This window comes from Ziziphus jujuba, chromosome 11 (genome assembly GCF_031755915.1).
Source record: "Ziziphus jujuba cultivar Dongzao chromosome 11, ASM3175591v1".
NCBI lineage: Eukaryota > Viridiplantae > Streptophyta > Magnoliopsida > Rosales > Rhamnaceae > Ziziphus > Ziziphus jujuba.
In genome coordinates this window covers 17,714,576-17,738,022 of record NC_083389.1, presented here as the reverse complement: position 1 = coordinate 17,738,022, position 23,447 = coordinate 17,714,576, and the positions used below count along the sequence as shown (strand labels likewise).

Genomic DNA, 23,447 nt, shown 5'->3' with positions numbered 1-23,447 from the left:
AACCCATCATCAGTCATCAGTGTAAGACTTCCCTAAAATCTGGAATTGCACCATTCTTCTGGCAGAGGCAGGAAGAGTAGCCTAAATACCCATTATACATATATGTACACCTCTTTCAGTGGCTTGGTTTTTTAAAGATGGAAACGTGTATATATATATATATATATATACACCCAGGAAAAATGAGGCAAATTATCCTTCTCACTTGGTAAAGAAAGCAATTTGTTTGTTTTTGCCATAATAAAATATCTTTATGTACAAAGATGGAGTTTCAGATGGACCACCAAGCATAAAGGATTATCCTATCTTTAATAGGCTTTACACTGAATAGGATTTTTGAGACAGCTTAAATTTTCAACCATGTTACACTATATTGCAAAGTAAAAGAAACCAAAACGCAGGGGGTTGGGGATATGGTGGTTCCCAATGGGAAATGTGATTAGCATATCAATGCTAATCACATATACATTTACTACTGCTTTGTAGAATAAGCTTGAAACCACAAGGATACCAATGAGAATGTCAGTTGGAATTTAGACTTTTATTTCTACACATGAAAATTATATTTGTGAACCATAAGTGCAATAAACATAAATGTCTTGGTAACTGATTTTACAGAAAGTGGAGCTGAACCTAAAAATGAATAAGAGTAAGTAAAGAGAATCCGCTGTCTAACGCCTCTTTATAAATTGTTACGTAAGGAATTTCCAAACAGAAACAGACAGAAGTGGTGTTCCTTTCCATCCAACCAGCAGGCATTTTCCATTCATATCAAATGTGCAAGAACTCCCACATGAAGAACTGTTAACCAAAAGCTTTGCTTGGTATAAAGATGCTGTGCTAAACTCAGCCTCCAGCAATCCAAACCTAGCGAAAAAAGCCCTCCAAACATTGATCTTCACATGCCGAGTCTGCCTTTTCTCTCCTTCAGTAGCCACAATATTACTAATTGACCGACCGAGGTAGAGTGATTCAGCAATCATTCGGTTAGGATCATCCCGTTTAAGAAAAGCTTCGAGGCAATCAAAGTATGCACCGAAGAAGAAAAAAGCTTCAGTAAAACGGTTTACAAAGGCCGGTGAGTTGTGATTTCCTTCAATTTCAGCAACTACCATGACACAAGGTTTTATGTTTCTTATCATTTTCATTAAAGACTCCAGTGTATTTGGCTGCGGAAGCATAGACTTCAATGTATACGGCGAGTAGACAGCTACTGTTTCGTCGGCATCAAGCTCAAAGAGATCTTCTTTGAGGTCTACCATGTCTCTTACCATAACTGTTTTGAAGGAGAAGGGTAAATTTAAGCTCTGTGCAAAGCTCAACAGCCTCTTACCTGTATCCTCAATTAAATTCTTACGAGTAGTTCCAACAGCACTTATCTTGAGAAGCTCAAGGGGACATTCTTTGCGAGATGTTAGAGCCTGCATTAAGACTGTCCATTGCACGCCATTCTTGATTCTAAGATCAATTATGTGAATCTTCTTTGCTTCAGAAACATTCTCTAAAATGGCCTGGGTTGCTGAAAATTGTACTAATTGACAGAATGGAATCCCTGTGAGAAATGCAAGGTTGATGAGGTTCAAAGGCATTATTGCCTCATCAATATCAAATGCACCTTTATCTCCCAAACCTTTCAACGCGAATCTTCCTGTTTCTCGATCAATCCTTTCGCGGAGAGCTTCAGAAAAGTAGTAAACTAATCTTTGAACTGGATTCCCTGTGTTGGAAGACAAGATGTCACATTGGTTGAGCAATTTGCTTGCGCGTTCGAACTGTTGGCATCCTACTTTCTCAGCAGAAGCAAGAAGAAGTTCAACAAGCTCCACATCTTTGATCTCTTCATGAGAAAGGCCTAACAAGGACAATTCAAATGGATGGCTGGGCATTGAAGGAACTTCACCTGCTTGGGAAGTGTATTGGATGAACCTTGCTCCGGCTACCCTTACGATTTCTTCGGTCGACAGTCCCTGGTTTTCCATCTCAATGCATGCTGCTGCGTCATTGTTTGGCTCAACAATCCTTTCTGCATTCAATCGTTTAAAGCCGCTACCATAGTTTTTTAAGAGCTCAAGAGCAGCCAAAGGAAATGGATTTTCCTTTTCCTTCTTGGCTTCAACATTTGGAATTGTAGTTGGGAATTTGCCAAACTTTTCAATCTCCTCTATACATGTCTGAAGTGGCGGTGAGAAAGCATCGAAATGAAGATCATCTAGCAGACCACAGTCTGAAATTGATTGTTGTTGTTGTTGCAGTTCTTGTTGATGCTTGGAGAAAGGGAAACCTTCTTGTAAACAGCCATCTCCATAAAAGGGATAATCAGAACAGAGGGAATTATTGCCTATTGATACCTGCTGATCTTCTGCGCCATGAAGCACAAAATTTTTCCCAATATTGATTTTTTTTGTACTCTCAAAATCTTTATCGGTGGAACCGAGTTTATCTTCAACTCCATCATAGCTGAACTGCTCAAAACAAAAGGTAATATCCTCCATCTCATCAAAATGGACACTTTTCGTTTATGTTCTCTGATTAAGCTTGAAAAGTTTGCTAGCTTTTATATAAATCAATTTTAGGACTGCATAAACAAGATGTTTTTATCCACGACAGCTACTTGCCTCTTATTACAGTACATATAGTTGACAAAGTCTCAACCGACCATTAACATTGAAATTTATGTGTTGATGCTATCTAGAAGGCCTGCATCTTGACAAAGAAATAATTTAAGTGAAGACCATTTGGATGGAAGGCTCAAAGAAAAAAATAAAATAAAAATTCAGCGCACCCAGTGTATCTATATGCTATATGCCCTGGCATGGAATTATGTTCTCTTTTGGGATGTTTTCGAAGAAGTTTCAAAATTGATGTTTCCTAAGAAAGTTCAGCCACTCAAGAATGAAACAAAAAAACTAAAAGAACATATTATATGCTAATTCATTGATCAATGAATATAAATATATTTACATACACACACTATATTTTCGCACGTGCTTTGCACGTGGTTTGGACGAAAACAAGGCATAAATTTTTGAAAATATTAGATTAAATTGGAAACGTATTAGATTTTATAGCATTATCTTATTATTTAGGTAATGTCTAGTGTTCAATTTAAAATTATATTAAATATAACAATATAGGATTTAGTTTTACACTCATTTATAAGTAGGCATTTAATACATTAATATATTTAAATTTGTTGACATTGAATTTATAAAAAGAACACAGCGCATTTATTAAATAAAGAGTTTCCTTGTAGAAAGATAAAAGAAGATGAAATTCTTAAAAGAAGAGACGGCCAACCTAGTTCAAAGTTAGGATCCAGTATTATTAAATTGGGCCAAACAAAATGGCCCAAAGGTAATGATGAAATGTGGCGTGATGGCAGAGTTGGCTTGGTTAAGTTCCATGCAGACTGATTGAGGAATCATATTTTTATATTTTTTTTCGGTATAATTTTTTTTTTCTCTTGATATTACGTATTTTTTATTGACTATTTATTCATAAAATAATAATAATAATAATCTGGAGTTGTAGTTTAGGTAAAGGCATTATTTATTACAAGGGTATATACAAACAAATTTTGTTAACCAATTAATCTATTCTCATCCTAAATGACATTATGCTTTCTGACCAATCTCATGATGTCTAAAGCAATCCATCGAGTTAGCATTGTAAAAGTCTTTCTTAAACATCAGACTTTGTAGGAATTGATAACTGATTTTCTATTGCCTGGTAATTGGCATTCTAATCTGCGCACAGAATTATAAGAACCAAAAAAATTTTGTACATGCAAATCTTAGTTGCTTTTTCTACATAGAGGAAGTGAAAAGAAATAAATAGAAAAACATTATTTTCATCTGCATAAATACCAATGATTGTTTGGCAATTACAGCATGTTTTTATGTACACTACATTGTTTGGCAATTAATGACATGTTTTTATGCATGCTGCACTATCTTCAAATTCACCTAATTCTGTTGCCTTTGTAATGCTGACTCGCAGTTCCCTTTCTCAATCACCTAGTCCCAAAAAAAAAAAAAAAAAACAAAAAAACAAAAAAACAAAACAAATCATCTAAATATATACTGAACAAGAGATTAAAATGAAAGGAACATAGTTAGCTGCTCGCTCTTATCAAAACCATATGCTTCATGGCAGCAATAAATAAATTCCCCTCAAGATTGGAACCTCTCAACAATTGATCGTCAACAATTTTTTCAAGATAGCTTATTAGTCTAACTTCAAATTCTCAACTACAAATTAGATAGGCGTCACTCACAAGTTTCTATGTCATTAAAATTCAAAAATTGATCTCGTAAGTTCAGTTTAGTTCCTAACCATCAAAACTCATCCTTTCCCAGCAAATGGCTCAATATTCTTACCTAAATCTCACATCCCCTCTTTGTTTCATTTTTTTTCCCCTTATATATCTAAATACATAAATAGATACATATATATATATATACAGTCCGTCTATGGTGCGGACGGTCCTCATACGGACCACAGTATTGGTGACGGTTTTTCATAGTATTGGTGACGATTTTCTAAAAAACCATCGTTAATACTATAAAAAACCGTCACTAATACTGCGGTCCTCATGTGGACCGTCCTCACCATAGAATTTCCGTATATGTATATATATATATATACATATAGATATCAGAGCCATAAGTACTAGCTCTATATATATGTAGATATATCTATATGTATACATGCACTGAAACTAAAAGGTTCTTATACACATCAGCATCATACTATAAATGAAGATTTCCACTTCAAGCTCTAAAATTACTGGTTTGAGATTACTTTTTGGCAGCTAATTCACATAAAACTCCTCCATCTGAGATGACCTAATAAAAGTAATCTGCAAATAGATCACCAACAATTTTAGCATGAAGATAGAGTGCCCAGGTGAAAATCTAAGCAACTGGAATGTTATCATATTTTAGACTTCTTAACATAACTAAGAAAGTATCTATCTATTTGGAGTTGCATATCAAATTTCCTACACAATCCAGTTGACAATTTTGTATTCCATGAAACTTAGGAATACCATATGTAAAATGAAGTCTTTGCTTTGTTTAATTCTTTTCAAAGTGCCAACTTTACTTTGGACAGATTGATTGAATTACTAATCTCAATGTTAAACCCGTACGATACACAAAAAATATAACCACAATAGATGATTTCGATAATTATCAATAAAAGTTAATTAATTATAATCAAATGAAATATTAAAACACGATATAAATAGCATTCCACAAATAAAGTTTTTAATTGGAATATATGCAAATTTTAAAAGTTATAAATTAATATAACTTTTAAATGTTTAAGCATGATATACTTGGAGTATGATAATTACTTCTAAATAACCATTAATCTTACCTACAAACTGACCCATAAAATATACGTAAGTTTGTTTTATCTAATATATATATATATATATATATATATATCAAAACTCATTTAATGATATATGCAAATAAGATTATTATTTAACATTTAAAATAATTATCGATGAAGTAACGTCTGGCTCTGAATTATTATACCAATGAACTTACTTTCCTTTTCACAAGATTTTTAGCACTGAGCATTGTCTTTAATAATAACCTATTTAATTATATCTTCAACAAAATTGATAAAATAAAAAATCAGTTTTAAAAGCATAAATCATTGCATAATCAACTTTATACTTACCAAACAATTTATATTCATCATATTTAATCACACTTAAAATATTAACAAACAATTTGAAGATAAAATTTTATATTAGAAAATATTTATATATAGCATTTATAACATTAGACTTTCACATAATACCTATATCTATGTTAATATTTTTTTTTCTCTATACTTTTCTTTTCTTCCTTTTTTTTTTTTACTTTTTCTCTTCTCTGTATTTTTTTTAACATTTTTCGACTATTTTTGCAACATTTTTTTCTTTTTTGGGTTTCTCCCCTCTATTTGTCCTCTATTTATAGAATAATGACATTTTCGATAAAACATGATTTTGAATTTCAATTTGCATTTTTTTAAATTCAATTTTTGACTTCTAAATTTTAATTCTTGAAATTTATATTTTGAAATATAAATTTGAAATATATCTTTATCTCTCCATCATAATATAAATTACAAATATACCTTAGTTCTCCATGTAAAAGATCGAATTTGATTTGATAAAGAATTTGATTAAAATGAAATTGTATTCCCTTAAATCTCTTCCATTATCTAATATATATATATATATATATATATATTTTTAATTTTAGGGATTTTTTCTTTTATATACATTTTAAAATGTTCTTATCAGAAGCAATTATTTTCATAAAATTTTATAGCTCATTGTTTCAATTTACAATTATTTATACCATGTATAAAATATCTTACCTTGTAGATATTAGTCAAACCTTGTATAAATATGTATATTTAATATTAATAAAAATCATACGTTGACATATTTTCTAAAAAATATTTAATTCTCATTTATATTGAATATTAGATATAAGATAATTTAATTTTGAATATTAAACATTAAAATTATAAATAATTATAAATTTTTCAATTTAAATTAAAATTTAATAGTTATCATTCTAGTATGAGTTTATCCATTTTTTATATTCAAGAATAATAAAATAAAATCAATACACGATAGCAATCAAGATTTGAGATTGAATAAGATCACAAAAATCAAGTCTTTCATAATTACAAATCATATCGATGATCATTAATGTTATACAATTTTCATTACATTGTATAGTTATAAAAAAAATAAAAAATTTACATTACTCCAAACCCTAAACCCTAAAGTATACAATTATACTTTTTAATACAAATCCACATTTTATATAAAATCGATTTTATATTGCTCCACATTATTGAAATCTTATCATATATATATATATATACATATAAGTACATTTTGAGCAAATTTTGGAAAATATTAAAAAAATACATTATCCATTTTAAATTTCTGAAAAAGAGATCAATCTTATTATTAATTACCTTATATTAATTATTTTATAATGAAATTTTATTTATTACATATCTATATATAAATATGTATTAAAGTTTGTAGTTTTTGTGTAAAATATCTTTAACAATAAAAGTATTTTATTATGTACATTTTTTTACTTTATATTTAAAAATTCAAAAAGAAACCAAATAAGGAGAAAAAATTCCTCTTGCCAAGTTTTGTTCCATCACCAAAACTAAAATCTTCATATCCACATGTAATGGAAATTTTCAAAAATTAAGATCAAATTTTTCCTTCAAAGTTTGATGAAGATTGTGAAATTTTTATTTATAGAAATATTATTTATATAAACTATTTGTGGAAATATTATTTATATAAATTATTCTAAAATTGTTGTACATGTTATTGCAAATATTTATAGCCAAATCTTAATGATACTCATATATTATGGAAATTTTCAAAAACCAAAATCAAATTATTCATTTCAAGTTTTATTAAGATTATGGAATTTTTCAAACAATTTTTTTCTGGATTTAAAATTTTTGTAATGCCTTTGGAAGGAAGTAAAATGAATCTAAAGATGTCATATGGCAATGATTTTAGGATTGAGGAATTTTTCAAACAATTTTATTTTTGAATTTTAGTTTTTTTTTTTTTTTGTAATATTTTTGGAGGGAAACGAAATAAATCTAAAGATGACACGTGGCAAAAAATTTTGCTAATGATCTTACTTTTATATATTATATAGATATATAGGTGCTCAAAGTCCTAATCTTTGCTGATTACAATTTGTAATCAACCTACTTAAATATGATCACATAGAGTTGTATTGCAAACATTTTAGAGAAACAATCAATTCATGCTAGGTTCTTATTTAATCTGTAACATCTTGACTCAAAAAAAGGCTTTGAATTTGAATTTTGATCAAGTTTGATCGAAATTGACCGCAATTGGTCCAATGAGTTCCAAACTTGACTTTTTGGAAAGGCTAGAGTTTCATTTTGATTAGGGTATCATCAAAAAGTACGCATCATCATGAGTTTATAAACTAGTAGTACACCAAAATATGAGTTGAAATTAGAAAGTTATGGTTAGATCAAGATGGGATCCGAACTGATCGAGCGAGATCCAGGTTGATTTTTTATCTATATAAGTTATTGCTTTGACTTTTGTACTATCATATAATGCTCACTGATATGAGTTCGTAGACTAACATCATACTTAATTTGGACCTACAGTTGAAAAGTTATAAATTTGTAAAGTTTCAATTATTTTTTTGGAATTGACTTTATTATATAGCTCTTACAGAAAGCGTGTAAATGGATGTTTGAAAATATTCCTGATGGATGCCATGTGTCATCAATCTACAGGTGACACGTGGTCAACCTCTTTTTCTTTTTCTTTTCTTTTTCTTTTTCTCTATCCTCTCTCATAACGAACAAGCTCTCTCTCTATCTCTCTCTCACAAGTTTGGCCAGAATTGATCGAAAACTCTAACACAAGCTGACCACTATCAAGGCTCCAACCTTCTCTCTCTCTCTCTCTCTCTCTCTCTCTCTCTCTCTCTCTCTCTCTCTCTCTCTCTCTCTCTCTATTTATCTATCTATCTATCTTTTTCTCTCTCTTTCTCAAGTTTGGCCAAATTGATCGAAAACTCTAACACAAGCCGACCACCATCAAAGCCTTGACCTTCTCTCTCTCTCTTCGTCCTTCCCTCCTTCCCTCCTTCCTTTGCCCCTTTCTCTCTCTTTCTCTCTCTCACACTCAGGTTTAGTCGGAATTGATCGAAAACTCTAACACAAACTGACCACCATCAAAGCACTGACCCTCTCTCTCTCTGTGTGTGTCATGCCCTCCTTCCTTTTCTCCCTCCCTCCCTCCTTCCCCCCCCCCCCCCCCCCTCTCTCTTTTTCACACTCAAGTTTGGCCGAAATTGATCGGAAACTCTAACATAAGCTAACCACCATCAAAGCATTGACCCTCTCTCTCTCTCTCTCTCTCTTTCTCTCTCTCTCTCGAAATTGATTGAAAACTTGAACAAAAGTTGGCCACCAGCAAAGCCCAAGGACCGATGATCTCAGTTGTCAAATTTCATGACCAGCCATAGCCCAATGCATCCACATCGGGCAAATGAAGCCAGCTGCTGCCACTTTTAAATTTCTAATGATTTAACCATTTTTCGATTGACCTAGCCTAAACCATACCTCTATCCTCCTTATTTTGAACCTCCTGATTCCAAATATGGACTCAATTCTTCTAAATTACAAACCGTTTAGGAGATACAATTTTCTGAAATTTGTCGAAAACTTTTCGGCCATTTTTAGCCATCAACGGCAAGTTTGATTTATTTGAGATAAGTATTCTCAATACTTGTTTTACAAGCTTTCATTTGGTATATAGTTTACCAATTATGGATGAGTATTTGAAATATTACATTATTTTTTAGTTAATTTTTGTAATTACTGTAAAATTAGTATGTGTTGGAAGTTTTTCCTAGGTATTCTTATCGTAATTAGGTTTCCAGTGATTGATAGATGTAAATGAAATGTTTAATTAATTGGGTAAAAATAGGAAAACCTCAATTTTGGGTAAGAGGCCATTCATGGTCACTATATAGCTAGAAAACCCTAGTTTTAGACAATAGATCATTTGGGATCACTGTATAACTGGACTCCCCCTAAATCCAATTTTGAAAATTTGAAGTAATAAAAGTCATTTTAGGATACTTAGAGCATTCCAATATTTTGGGATAATGTTATTGTTGTCTAAATAATATTCATTTGCATGTTAGGCACCCGGACAGAACTTGCAGCTGATCTTGCAATAGAGCAAAAATGAGAAAACATCAATACTATAAGTGGTATTTTATAAATTTCTAAAAGGTGTAAATGCTTATGTTTAATTAAAATAGTTTCATTTAATGATAGATTTGTTTTAAATGTCGATCCTTATTGGTTTACACTAAATTAAATTTATCTAAATATTTGCTTATATGTGTATTTATAGACTTAAGGGATTTATACTATCATGGGAACATTTTGATATGTTACAGTTTTCTCTACCTGGTTTTATTAAAGTGAGATGATGGAAATTAATGTTCATATTAAGAGTATGTGTAAATGTATTTTAATATATTCTCATATGTATATTTATTATGTGTAATAGTGATTACTTTATGAGATTTAATTGAAAGCGGTTTTGTTTTCTTCTTAAAGTAAATCAAAGCATAATTAAATACTAATTTATTTATTTGGGTTGTGTGCAGAACTAAAAAGGTATTATTTATACAGTTTATTTTTAATGCTAAAGTGTCTTAATTTTGATTATAAATATGTGTATGTGTCTGCATATATAAGTCATATAAATGTAAGTGATATGCCATTTTCTAAATTATGTTTGAGTTGTGAAAATGTTTACTATAAATTTTAGATTTGGTAAAGTAATTATATCATTAGAGCAGGTTCCTTTATATATGTGTGTGTGTGTGTGTAAATAAATACATGTATATGATTTTGTAAGATTATTTTTTATTATTTATTTATGTATTTATGTTGATTTAAAAGAATTAAGAGTCATAAATATTTTAATGTGATATATTTTCTTAAAACTATATTTAGATTTTGAAATTTTTTATTATTAGTTATTGATTTTTGGGTAATACTTAAATAGATAGAGTTACGTTTGATTTTATGGAATATGTAAAAGTATTCGATATATTTAATTCTTATTATTTTTATTTGTTTACTACTTATTTATTTATGTATTTAAAACATTTATTTACTGTTTTAAAATGTAATTATAAAAAATTAATGTTGTCATATTTGTAAGTATATACATGATTAGTTGGTTTATAGATGCACCATACAGTACCGATGTTCTTGATATACATGTGATCGATTTCAGCACTCATGTTACATATGTATAGTTAACCTTTGCACATTATGGCAAGTGAGGGTAGGCAAGTGTTTTGCAATAATAGCAATAGCTATCCTCCCCATAACTAAACAATGACAGGTTATATTTAGTCATCCTATGGGAGCTAAGGTGAGCGAGGATAAATAGGTATTTTGTAATGATAACATTAGCCACCCTCCTTTTAGCTATAGGATGATAAATTATCTAGTACCAATGCCTTTGGATGGTAGATGGGTCGTAAGCAGGTTTCTCTTCTACTTCCCCTTCTGTCAAGTGGTGTCTGGGACGCCAAACATCACTTGACAATATTAGTATATCATATGGTGCGTCAAGTGTCTTTTCAATACATTTTGTAATTAGGTATACCATATAGTACTGTTGCAATGACCTGGTTATATTAACAAACGATTAGATATGGACTATGCCTATGAGTATTCTAGTACTGTATTTCTGCTGCCTATGAGATTAGTGGATTGAATGGCCAACATAAGCAACCACCCCTAACCATACAGGTAGTGGCAGCTTATCCACGAGCAATTTAATTCTAAGAATGTGCACAAGTACGTCACATTGTACATCAATGTGTGTGTAGTTGAGTAATGAGGAAGTTTGTACAATACCGATAATAGAAATCCAGGTTAGCCATCGAATGGATATTTCAGCCTTCGAGCAGGTGTATTAACCAACAGGTATGTCATTCAGAACCTTAGAGGAACTGTATACATATTCAGAATGATGTATATATATATATATATATTTATATATTTATGTTAATTCTAAATAATGGTGATGTTATCGAAATTATTATTGTGACCTCAATCATTCAATTTAAAGTAGTATTTCTACATATTTATTTTAATTCTTTTACTTATCTTACAATTCATTGCTTCTAAATGGCATAATTTCACATATTTATATTTCTTAGATTTTGAGTTGTGAGTTGTATGGTTTAGGGTATGGGACCCAAGTTGTTTCATTTATTATCATTATTATTATTATTACGAATATCATTATGGTTTTACTCCCCACTGCTAGATATATTATGGACCTAGGATATTCTGTATTATTATTACTATCTTTTTATTTGTATTTATATGCTGATATATTCGTGGAGTGCTGTAAAATTGTAGTAAATGGAAGGTGTAGACAACTATAAATTTATAGGACTATATTTCTATGTTAAGTCAAAATTTGGGGAAGAGTTGAGGCCATCCCAAAGTTATGGTGAGAACTCTGGGAAAGACCCCGACACACAAAAAGATATTTATGATTTATTATTTTTATTTTTATGATGTTGTTACTGAAGTCCTATTAATTTGTGAAAACTTGTAGTAAGGGGGAAAGAATAAGGATGTGTACTTTTGAAGTGAGTTTCCTATGTAAATAATATTTGAGGAAGTTTGATTTACAGGAGAGACGTTATCGGATTTTCTGTAGAACTTCCGGTGGGGTTTTCCTCAATCAAGGCTATTCTAGAATTCCAATAGGTAAGTCTCGACGAATCCTGACATAATCAGTTCCCAGATTTCATTATCACCAATTTTTATGTTTTTTTATGCATAATAAGTCCTAAAAACTTAAGTTGATCACATCAAATGTGTATATTTATCATTTAAAAAGTTGTGATACTAATCCAGACAATATGTTTTCTTTCACATATCTTCCACTATTTTCTCAGTAACATTCTCTACTTACCAGAAGAAACTTTATTCATTTCAGCTAAGAAATTTTTTTGTATTTACCATATCAATCAAATACAAAGAAAAAAAATAGCAAATAACAAACATTAATGTCACATAAAAGCCAACAACGCACTAAAAATAAGAAAAACATCTTCAAAATTCTAAGTTTTGTTTTTATTATAGCTAACCAGTAATGAGAAATGATGGGGGGTGGAAGCAAACTTATTATTGTTGCCATTAAAGTTGCCCCAATAAAACCTCAAAAAAGTAAGCCCTTACATCCTGATTTTATTTTATTTTACTTTTTTTTTTTTCTCATGGGAAAAACATATACATCTGGTCATCAAAAAAGCTCATTTTTACATATTGTTGTGACTTTATCTATATATTGAGGTATTATTTAATATTATAATGTTTGTATGTCTACAATTTAAGTAAAGTTTCATTGGATATTCTCTAGGGATTGCCTAGTTGGACTTCACTATGTGGGCCCACTCGGAAAATCCTAGAGGGTTTCCAGAGTCGATCCTATCAATATTAGTATACCCAGTTTGTCTGCTCATGTTGGATTCTCCAAGGTGTTTAATCCCAAGAAAGGAGAATAGGTGTTCATATCAGATGCATCTGGTGCAATGGGTCAGCTTATTGACCAATTCGCTAAATTATCAGGTAGTTTGGTTGTTGGTTACTTCAAGTCTTAAACTAATCATCTCTTCCAATTATATCAAAAAAGTGATTATTTTAGTAATTTCTTTGTATATATCTATTTTAATCAACTCCCAAGTGGAGCTTGATTTGTCTAAAGAAAAGAAGTAATAATTACAATCAAATGTTCTTTGACCCTCGAAAAATTGGAAGAGGCAGTTCTCAACCTGGTTTACAATTATGGTTCATGTAATTTGTTAGATTGTTGATTGACAAATAAAACAATTCATGACAAGCACTAAAATCAATTTCCTGGTTCACTAAGACAATTTCACAAATAAATACTCTTCAAACTCAGAACCCATAATTTTTTTACTATGTTTTTCAGGTTTTTGGCTTGTAATAGATAATCGTTAAGATTTTTGGCAGCACAAATTACTTTCTCTAGTAATTTTTAACCACCTAGGATTCCATTGATCATTTTTCAGGTAAAATAACGTTCTACAGAAATAAAATGAGAGCTTTGATTTACCATAATCATAAAACAGTGAACTTTAACCATAAACTAAATCAGTAATAGTTAAAAATGGAAAAGGGATGAGAAGTTAAAGAAATAGTCATCATCAAACAAAGGAAACAAGCCAGAAGATTCGCTGGGCCAACAGAAGTTTTGGTTGAAAAGTGAAGACCTAGTTTGTGAAGGCTTCAGATATCTCTGTTAGAAAAATTTGATGTCAACCCATTTGTGTATATTGGCCAAGTCCTTGATGAATTCGAAGTCACAGCTGCAGAAACATCGTTCATATGTTTGCAAGAGGAGAGGTGAGGGATGCTTTTTCATGGAGCCGAGGAAAGGAAACCATTTCAGTGATTTCCTTCCACTTCCTTTATAGAAAGAAACCATGTTTAGGTTATGTTAAGGGTGTGCAATCATCTCTTGACACATGGAAAAAAAAAAGTTGGCAAAATGCATCGGGAAGTGCCATTTTTTAACCAAAATGAATAGTAAAAAAGATCAAAAATCGCTTCTCTTCTCATTTATAGTACAGACAAATGATATATATATATATATATATATTGTTTTAATGCAATAAAGCACTTATAGATTAGAAAAAATATAGTTTCATTGAAATTATTGTAATGTCCAATTTGGCCAGTCATCCAGCTTGCAATATAGCATTAAAATAAGTGATTAAGAAGAAAAAAAAGGGTAAATATGTAATTTAAGGATTCAAAAATTGGAATAGTATTGGATATTAGCGCTTTATATATAGTTTTAGATGTATAATACTTTACTTCAGATAAAGTTGTGCATTGGGTAGAATAAGATGGAGTTTTTTTTTTTTTTTTTTTAAGATGGAAATAGGCTGAACATAAAAAGTAACCAAAGAAGAAAATGAAAGGTATAGTTGTATTTTCCAAAAGTCAAAATAAAATGTCTATTATAATGATTCTTATACCAATCAAAGATGAAAAATGAAGGACAAACCTGACTTTCAGGAAGACTGAAAAATCAAAAAACAAACATCAGTGAAAATAAAATCAAATAGAATAAAAAGAATATCAATTGAATAGAATATTTAAAAACTATGTCTGTAAATAATACTACATAAATCAAGAATACACACACACACATACACATATATATAGCTACACTAAAAATGCCAATAAAAGGTTAGATGGCACCTATGTAATTTTTTTTTTAAAAAAATTATGTTTATATTTTCAAGCATGTGGTGCTATTATTTTTTATTTACTCTCCAATTAATTAGTGTTAATTTCACAAATTCGGTCTTTACGTTTATTGTCATAAATGGATATGATATGGTTTTTATATAATTTTATTTTTTGTTCTCTCTAATTAATTAGTGTTGATTTTACATGATTATTCTTCATATTTGCGGTTCTCAATTGGATGCAATATTGTTTTTAGGTCTTTTTACTATGTTTTGCTTGCTTTTCAATTACTTAGTATTGATTTTACAAATTTACTCTTTATATTTATGGTTCTAAATGAATATGATATGATTTTCAGGTAATTTTATTTTGCTTGTTCTCCAATTAATTAATATTGATTTTACATATTTATTTTTTATGTTTGTGGTGCAGTATGGCCTTTAGGTCTTTTTATTATTATTTTTTACTTGCTCTCCAATTAATTGGTATTGGATTTACAAATTTGCTCTCCATATTTGTGATGCTAAATGGATTTGATATAGTTTTTAGGTAGTTTTATTTTACCTGCTTTCCAATTAATTAAGGTTGAATTTACATTTTTATCCTTTAAATTTGTGGCTCTCAAATGGATGCAATATGATTTTTAGGTTTTTTTATTTAGTTCATCTCCTACTTTTTATTTAGTTCATCTCCTATATATGTGATGTTTATATTAGGGCACACATGCATGAAGAAATTAAGAATTTGTTACTGCTACCAAACTTCCTCGCCGTTCTAGTATTTCTCTTCTTTTTTTTTTTTTTTTCTGCTCCATTTTCATTTTGCAGTTTAGAATACTTTTATATTGTATTTCATTTCATATGTTTGAATAGTGTATAGATTAAGAGGTAGGATTAGACAAATTCAGTAATAAAGTCTAAAGAATGTTTAGGATAGACATGGTTTTTATATGAGTTCTTATTGAGACTAGGAATATTGAAAGGATTCTTGTGCATTCTTTAGAGGTTTATTATTCTTTTTAGTATTTTATTTTTTGATATTTGGAGGTAGGGAATTCAAACTTGGGTTATTGACCAGGGAAGCAAATATTACCATTAGTTGTCCCCACAAGAATATTCTTTTTGAATTAAGTGTGAGTTTTTACTTTTATAGCTATTTTATACCCTTGAATTATAATATAAAATGTGCAAGTTAAGTCCCATTAAATGTGCACTAGGGTATACAAAGTTATAGCAAGTTCAATGAAATCAACTAATTCAATCAAATTAAATTAGATTATATTGAATTGAAAATTTTTTAAAATCCAATTGGATTGGATTAGTTATCGATTTTGATATTTAAAAATAACCAATCCAATAAATATATAATATGTTAAAATTTTATTAAATTGGATGTGATTGTTAGTTGTATATGATTTAATCCATTTGTATCCTTTTTAATTGTTTTATTTCTTATGAAACAAAATAATTTAGCTTTGATTTAATCCATTTTATGTGTTGTGTAAATTGCACCTTTAGGTGCTTTTGATATTGTCAGGATGTTTGGCTAGTTGGCTTGGACTAGTTATAGGGCATGCAACTCTGAGTAAATTAACCTATAATATTTTTCTTTTTTAATTACTTATCTTTGCTTATTATGAGGTCATTAAACATAACAAAATAATTTCATGATTTTTATTTATATTCTTAAAAATTTTAAATAGCATTCATGACATTGGACAACTTTTTTTTTCTCTTTAGCAAAATGAAATAGAATTTTGTTGGTTATAGCTAAAGATGGTACCAATTTTATATTGATTTTCTAAAATAAGGAAATTTTGGTATTTGAAAGAAAGCTTTGAATTAAATAATATTGCAAAAATTTTTGAGAATTATAAAATGTCTAATATTCTATGTTTTTTTGCAAATTTATTGTGCTACAACTAAATCTGGTACAGAAAAAAACTTTGAATATAAAATTTGCATGCGTTGATATAATTAACATTTTAAATAAAAATTTAACCCGACTATTGACTCACATGAACGTGCTTTTCACACATCTAGCATATAAAAACAAGACAGCAATATAATTTAAATCCTATGATCGTTAATTGTTAGTAATTCAAGTTGAATTAGTTATAGGGAGTATTTTATTGTTATCTGTATATATATAGTTCACCAATATTAACTCATTTTATTGGCTAGTGAATCTTTTTTTTATATTATTTTTCTTTTTTTGAAATAGTTTTTGATCAGCATGTTGAATTTAGCCGAGGGCTCAAGCTAAAAGAAAACCAAAATTGTAAGAATGCACAAAACATTCCTTAAACAAATTTTGTTTCACATTTTTTAAAAAAATTTTAAATAGGAGTTATTTATCATTGATGTACATTTAATTTTTCAATAAAAGAAACAGCAAATACATAAACATTGTAACCAAATGAGTCTTAATTAAGCGTTTTTGTATCTTTAGAGCAGGACTAATACTTCCCAAAGTGATTAAAGGGTATATTAAGGCTCCTCTATGATTACTTTGTTAAAAGATTGCAGCCAACTGGCAGAGGATTAATTATTCATTAAAAATACAGTTCAGATAAAAATTTAGCTGTTGATGAGATTAATGCTGACAGAACACCAAAAAAAAAAAAAAAAAAAAAAAAAAAAGCAGCTGATATAAATCAGCAAGCACTGTCTTTCAACTTGAAAATAAATTTAAAAACATAAATTTTCTCTTAAAAGAGAATTTTTTAATTTTCTCTTTTTTTTGTTCCTAGTTGATATAAAAATAAAAATAAAAATTGATTCTCACCAAAGATAGAAAACAATTGTACGTAAATCATACAATAGGGTCAATTTTCGGTGTAGGATTTTACAATTTTAAATTTATATTCTAAAAGATATAAAATATTATTAAAATTAATAGAAAATTTAAAATAATAATACATAATATTAAATAAATTTAAAAGAAAATTAATATTTTTATTATAATTAGGGAAAAAGAATATTTATTCAAATTAATGTTTGACTTTGAACTATACAACAAGTCATATTTTTAATGGTTTAACTATATACAAACCTACCTATTTATTAAAACAAAAACAAAAAAAAAAATCTATATACAAACCTACAAAAATGTATAAGCAAACTTTTAGATTTGTCTCAAGGAGAGTGCCAGTCACTCATAAATATATTTGTACGAATTATATAGAAGATGGCTAGAACTATATAAGTTTTCCAAATAAAAGTTAGTTTTCAGCCGTCATATGAAGTTGTCCTTCAAGATAAGCTTAGGCTAATGGTAAAAGCTAATGTCTTATATCATCTCCAATAAATTTATAATAAAAAAATAATTGTACTTTTAAATTTATCAAATTTATTTATTAAAAATTTATACTTTTGTTAGCTTCTGCTTCTTTTGTTTCACTTCTTTTAACATTTTATCATATTCATTTAAATTTAAAATATATTTATGATTTTTTTCTTAAAACAAGCAATCAAATAGTTAACAGTAAAATAATTAAAAAAATTAATCAAAAAACTATAAAACCATATCTAGTGGGAGAATTACTATTTATTATTTATTTATATATTTTGGAGTTGGCGAGCCATATTCATTTCAACCAACGACATCGTGTCGGTTACAGAGTCCAAATCTGGGCCGCTCACTACCAGGACCGGGCCAAAGTTGGGTCCACTTCAACGATACGTCTTCAAAAACACCGTTCCGATTTCGCCACGTAATTACTCTCATATTAATATCTGACGTGGCATAGATCCGCCCAGCGGTGTGCGGACTGCGCACCCCGCGTATCAAAGACGGCAACCCCGTACAAAATTCCAAAAACTCGCAGCGCGAACCGGTCAGCTCTGTTGCTTCGCTTTGTTTGTTATTCTGTGTTATTCCCTTTGCCAAGCAAAGAAGAAAAATTTCAACGCCTTTGACCGTTGAACGAAAATCCCAAACCACCGTCGTCGTCGTCATCGTTGCTGAGGAGGAAGGAGAGTGGTGCGTAGTGCGCACACCCGCCGGTTTCTCTTATCGAAACCTCCTATTGCCGTTTCTCGTTAGAATCGCTCTCATAATCAAACGTCCTTAGAATTTCCGAAAGCAACAGTCAATCCGAACGAATACGAAGGAGAAATAAAAGTTAACAATCCGCTATGCCGATTCGAGACCCGATGATGCATTCGAGGGTTTCTTGGTTCTGTTTCGTATGTTGCTTGATTCTCAGCTGCTTTCCAGGTGAAATTTTCTCGGGAAACAAACGGTTTCTGATTCTCGATTTTTATTTGTTCTTAATTTATTCTTTTTTTTTTTTTTAATTTTGTGTTTCAGGATTGATATGGTCGGCAGAGGTGACTCTGAAATCCATAGAGATATACAAAACCCATGAATTGTTAAATACAGTCGAACCCGTAGTTTATTTTCAATGTAAAGGGGAAAACAAGACGAAATTGCCGGATGTGAAAAAAGCTAATGAAGTATATAATTTTAAAGGCGAAGAATCTTGGCAGGTTAGTATTATTCAATAAATTTTTTTTTTTTTTTTTGGGCTAAGATTTTTCAATTCATTGTTTCTGTATAGACTAGTAATTACTTTGAAAAGAGTTTTCAAAGCAAAATATGCACTTTTTTTTCCCTTTTTTGTCCCAAATGGTAACAAATATTTTGTTCTTAATTTGCCTTAATGCAGATATTCTACTGAAAATTTGTCTTCTTCTTCTTTTTTCTTTTTTTTTTTTTTTTTTTTTTTTTTTTGTCTCAAGAGTAGTATAAGTAATTATGGGTACTGATTGATCTCCACTTCGTGGAGATATAGTAATAATAGTATCAGTTTTTACTTTCTTCTTGTTTCTTCATTTTAGGTTTAGTGCAAATCAGTGTTTATGTAATTTGCAGAACAATTCTATAAGGTTCTTCATTGATGAAAAACCCTTTTTTGGAAGGTTTTCTTCCATCAAGTGTTATTGATCTTTGATGCTTCACTCTCAGAACTGGTTGGCTCTAATTGGGACATTGTTGATTGAACGATCCAGTTCTATATATAAGTTTGGTGGATTCTCATGCATTCTGTCATGAATCTTGAAATCAGTGTCACCAATTTATACCCTTTTTGAGTTTCATTGTTGTGTCACTCGGAATAGTTTCTGATTTGTTACTAATTAGATAATTAGAATAGTTGAAGGCTTGGTTTGTTCATTTGTCAATAATTTGAAACTTGCAGCCAAGTACTAGAGGACCAAGCTAATGAAATTTGTGGTGCTCATGCTTTCAGCCTTTGACACAACTTTCAAATGCAAAGTGTAAGCGATGTGGTTTCTATGAGGAAGACTCCTTTATTAAGTCAGATGACATATTTGATGAGTGGGAGTTCTGTCCTTCTGACTTTAATGGTTCAAAAGGGATATACACCCTATTCAAAGACAAGGAACTGAATGCTAATTTCTTGTGTCCTGAGTGTATATCTCTTGCTGCTGGTGAGTAAAATGTGTTGTTGATTTATCTTTTCGAGTAAATTAGCTTTCTTAATTACCAAATATTGGCACAGTTGTTGGAAACTTTCTTCATAAAACATACGAGAAAAATCATGTCTTTGTTTTAAAATCTTTGAATGGTTGTGTCAATGCATCTTCTGACTTAAGTATTTTCTTTTTTCTTTTTTTGACTCCATGTGATTGTAGCTTCCAAAAACACCACTGACTCGGATAATAAAGGGAATGGAATGCATGTTGTTTTTGTAATACTGATTGTTGTTGCCGTTTCAACTGTTGTAATTGTTGGATCGGTGGCTGCATACAAGTACTGGCAAAAGAGAAAGAGGCAGCAAGACCAGGCTCGGTTTCTGAAGCTCTTTGAAGAAGGGGATGACATCGAGGATGAATTGGGACTCGATGTGTAATATGATCGTTCCAAGTAATTTAGTGAGCTGTACAGTAAGTTGATCTTTACATAAATTTTGCTGGTGTAATAGAAAAAATTGGAAAAACAATTTATGAATATTATGTGCACTTACTTGTAATGACTTGAGGAATTTTTTATTACTACATTGAAAAGAAATAAAAAAGAGAGGGATAGAGAACTGTCACAGTCTAAGATTGGACTGGATTAGTTTAAGTCAAGTACAATTAATATTAAGTTTAGTGTGAGGTATGAAATCTGATTGGCCTCGACTTAAAATAGTCTAGTCCAGTCCTTTGTTTTATATTTTTTATCTGCCACATGCTATTTTTTATCTGCCTTGCTGGAACACCGAGTCCAAAGAGCTTTGGGGTGATTACCACTTCTCACAACACCATTTATAGGGCTCTAAAAAGAATATTAGCCTGCCTTTGAGACCACCAAATTTTTAAAGGAGGTGGGGGTTTAAAAAATTGAGAGATATTTTGGGCTCTAATATATGGTGGTTTTGGCTACTTTGATGAGTAAGCATGATAATTTTGAAAAGCGATAATCAGGGAAACATTTATGCATATTTTTTTGGCTTGGGTTGTTCAATACCTGATAACATGCATGAGAGGTCTTTCATATTCCAAGCACAACTTCTCACCTCTCTTGTCAAGTGACTCCTTTTTTCATCTTATCTTGCAATTAATTTTTTATTATACTGACAGGAAAGGAAGAATATTACAACTGTAAAATTAGTTATTGTTGCACTGATAATTTTTATGTCTTGACTCTCGATTAGGCTAGAAGAACAGTAATAAGGCATATAATTGTTGGCAAGTGATTGCTTATATATATACATATATATAAGATAAACATAAGAAATTCAATTTCTTCAACTACCCAAAAGATTGATCGCTGGAAACAAAATTCAGATGGGCTTTAGATGTTACGACCATAACTAAAATTCTACATTTTTAGTTGTCCTTGTTGAATATTCTTGTAAACATGAACACAAATTATACTCCTTTTGTTAAGATCAAACCCGCCATGGATAAATGTTGCAGCAAATGGAAGAACTCCGCACTTATTCTTTACTAGCCCTGCATAATTTTCATTTGATGGAAAATTTCTAAAACCTAATTTTAGTTTTTGGAACAAAAAGAAAGAAAAAGGAATCTGCTCGCTTCAGTGGATTTGCTTCTTTTGGCTCACCCTTCCAAATGTTCACCATGTGTTTGTGACCAGATTTAACGATACAGGCAAGGCCAATAACCGAAAATACCTTCAAAAACTTCAATTCCAGGCAAGCCGTGGTGGCTATTTGTTGCTTCGGCTTCTTCTCCATAATCATTGGAAGGATCTTTTTCTCCTCCATGATGAAACAATGAATCATAACAGGACCATGAAGCGTAATCAGAAGCAGGATGATTTTCTGTGTCTTCATAACGGCCCTGTTCTTCACTTGGATTAGAAACCACCAGCGTCCTTGAGTCACCACCTTCATGCTCGTTGTTGTGAAACCCATTGCCAAGCGAGACATAATTATCACCCCAACAATCACTAAATACAGAGTTGCATTCCCGCAGCCAACTTCCATAGCCATTAGAAGGTGGTTCTTCTCTTTCGTAAGTCTCGTCAATGTCCCCATTCTCGTTCCATAAACTGCTAGTGAAATGATCAGCCTCTTCTTCTCTTCCACAGAATTCATCTTGGTGATACGAACTGGTGTTGAAGAAAGGGCAAGGATACCATGAGTCATCAAATGGGAGTTGGTCTACATTTGTTGTAGGAATATCATAGTTTTCATAAAATGGGGTAGGGTGAATTGCCTCCATATTTTCCAGGTATGGCAACTAGATTCTGTATTTTCCCGGCAAATTTTCAAGCTTCAATCATGCTTTCTACTTGTCACAGTGGTCTCTTTGCAACTTTCAATTTGCCCTAAAGATATGTGCTTCTATTCTTGAAAGTGCTATAGATTAGTGATCGTGGAAATGGTAGAGAAAACTTATATAATCTTTTGGAAAGTTGAGAAAGTGAATTGGCTTTTGGAGCTCAGTAAAAATAAATAAAAAAGTGAAGATGACAGAGTCAGGCCCAGTTTAGCACCACCGACATCTCGATAGGAAATTCCATTTCGATCTGTCGATTTCTTCTGAAAATAAAAATCACCCTGTAATATATGGCCATCATGGATGGAATCTTCCTTTAGATGGAAAGTAAAAAAGAAAAAGACGGGCATCAGAAAATTGGCTGCCATAGAATCTTATTCGGTTTCTTTTACTCAGTCATATAGATAAGAAGTAATAGCTTCCATTTTCTAGGAAGGTGCTTCTCTTTCTCACAATCCTTTGTGGTTGGTATGAAAAAGGAACAGGTTCTTCTTCTGTGATAGGCCGAAAGCCACAAAATATATATATATATATATGTATATATTTCTGCTAATGGTTCAACTAACAGATTGCCCTCATTATTTTGCTCACAGAATTCTTCTGTTTAGTCCTGTTTATATGACAAACTAACTGCAATGTTGGGAAAGCTATAAATGAAGTTAATAATAAGCTAGAAAATAGGTTCTACCGGCTGCAAAATTACAATCTTCAGCCTAATTCATCTATTCGTTTTAATATTGGTGGTGTCACATTGGCTTGTTGGTATAGGAATTTTAATCATGAAATTGAGTTACATTCTGT

The 23,447-nt window shown here is 30.7% G+C and overlaps 3 protein-coding genes across 3 annotated transcripts; 1 reads left to right on the top strand and 2 right to left on the bottom strand.

Moving 5' to 3' along the window:
* Positions 1 to 692: 692 nt before the first annotated feature.
* On the bottom strand, positions 693 to 2,492 carry LOC107435596 (DELLA protein RGL1). Its single transcript, XM_016047228.3, has one exon. The coding sequence runs from the start codon at positions 2,490 to 2,492 to the stop codon at positions 693 to 695; it is 1,800 nt and encodes a 599-aa protein (XP_015902714.3).
* Positions 2,493 to 18,683: 16,191 nt separating this feature from the next.
* LOC132800063 (uncharacterized) lies at positions 18,684 to 21,070 on the top strand. Its single transcript, XM_060812970.1, has 4 exons — positions 18,684 to 19,110; positions 19,204 to 19,382; positions 20,144 to 20,345; positions 20,550 to 21,070. Exons 1-4 carry the CDS (start codon positions 19,029 to 19,031, stop codon positions 20,765 to 20,767), a joined length of 681 nt encoding a protein of 226 aa, XP_060668953.1. The 5' UTR covers positions 18,684 to 19,028; the 3' UTR covers positions 20,768 to 21,070.
* Positions 21,071 to 21,636: 566 nt separating this feature from the next.
* On the bottom strand, positions 21,637 to 22,901 carry LOC132800064 (uncharacterized). Its single transcript, XM_060812971.1, has one exon. The coding sequence runs from the start codon at positions 22,587 to 22,589 to the stop codon at positions 22,002 to 22,004; it is 588 nt and encodes a 195-aa protein (XP_060668954.1). The 5' UTR covers positions 22,590 to 22,901; the 3' UTR covers positions 21,637 to 22,001.
* Between the last annotated feature and the right edge of the window lie 546 nt (positions 22,902 to 23,447).

Excerpts from the sequence above, each read along its gene's own strand:
- LOC107435596 (XM_016047228.3), bottom strand. The coding sequence starts at position 2,492 with ATGGAGGATATTACCTTTTGTTTTGAGCAGTTCAGCTATGATGGAGTT.
- LOC132800063 (XM_060812970.1), top strand. The coding sequence starts at position 19,029 with ATGCCGATTCGAGACCCGATGATGCATTCGAGGGTTTCTTGGTTCTGT. Across the intron at positions 19,111-19,203 it reads GATTCTCAGCTGCTTTCCAG|GATTGATATGGTCGGCAGAG; the intron begins GTGAAATTTTCT and ends TTTGTGTTTCAG. Across the intron at positions 19,383-20,143 it reads AAGGCGAAGAATCTTGGCAG|CCTTTGACACAACTTTCAAA; the intron begins GTTAGTATTATT and ends TCATGCTTTCAG.
- LOC132800064 (XM_060812971.1), bottom strand. The coding sequence starts at position 22,589 with ATGGAGGCAATTCACCCTACCCCATTTTATGAAAACTATGATATTCCT.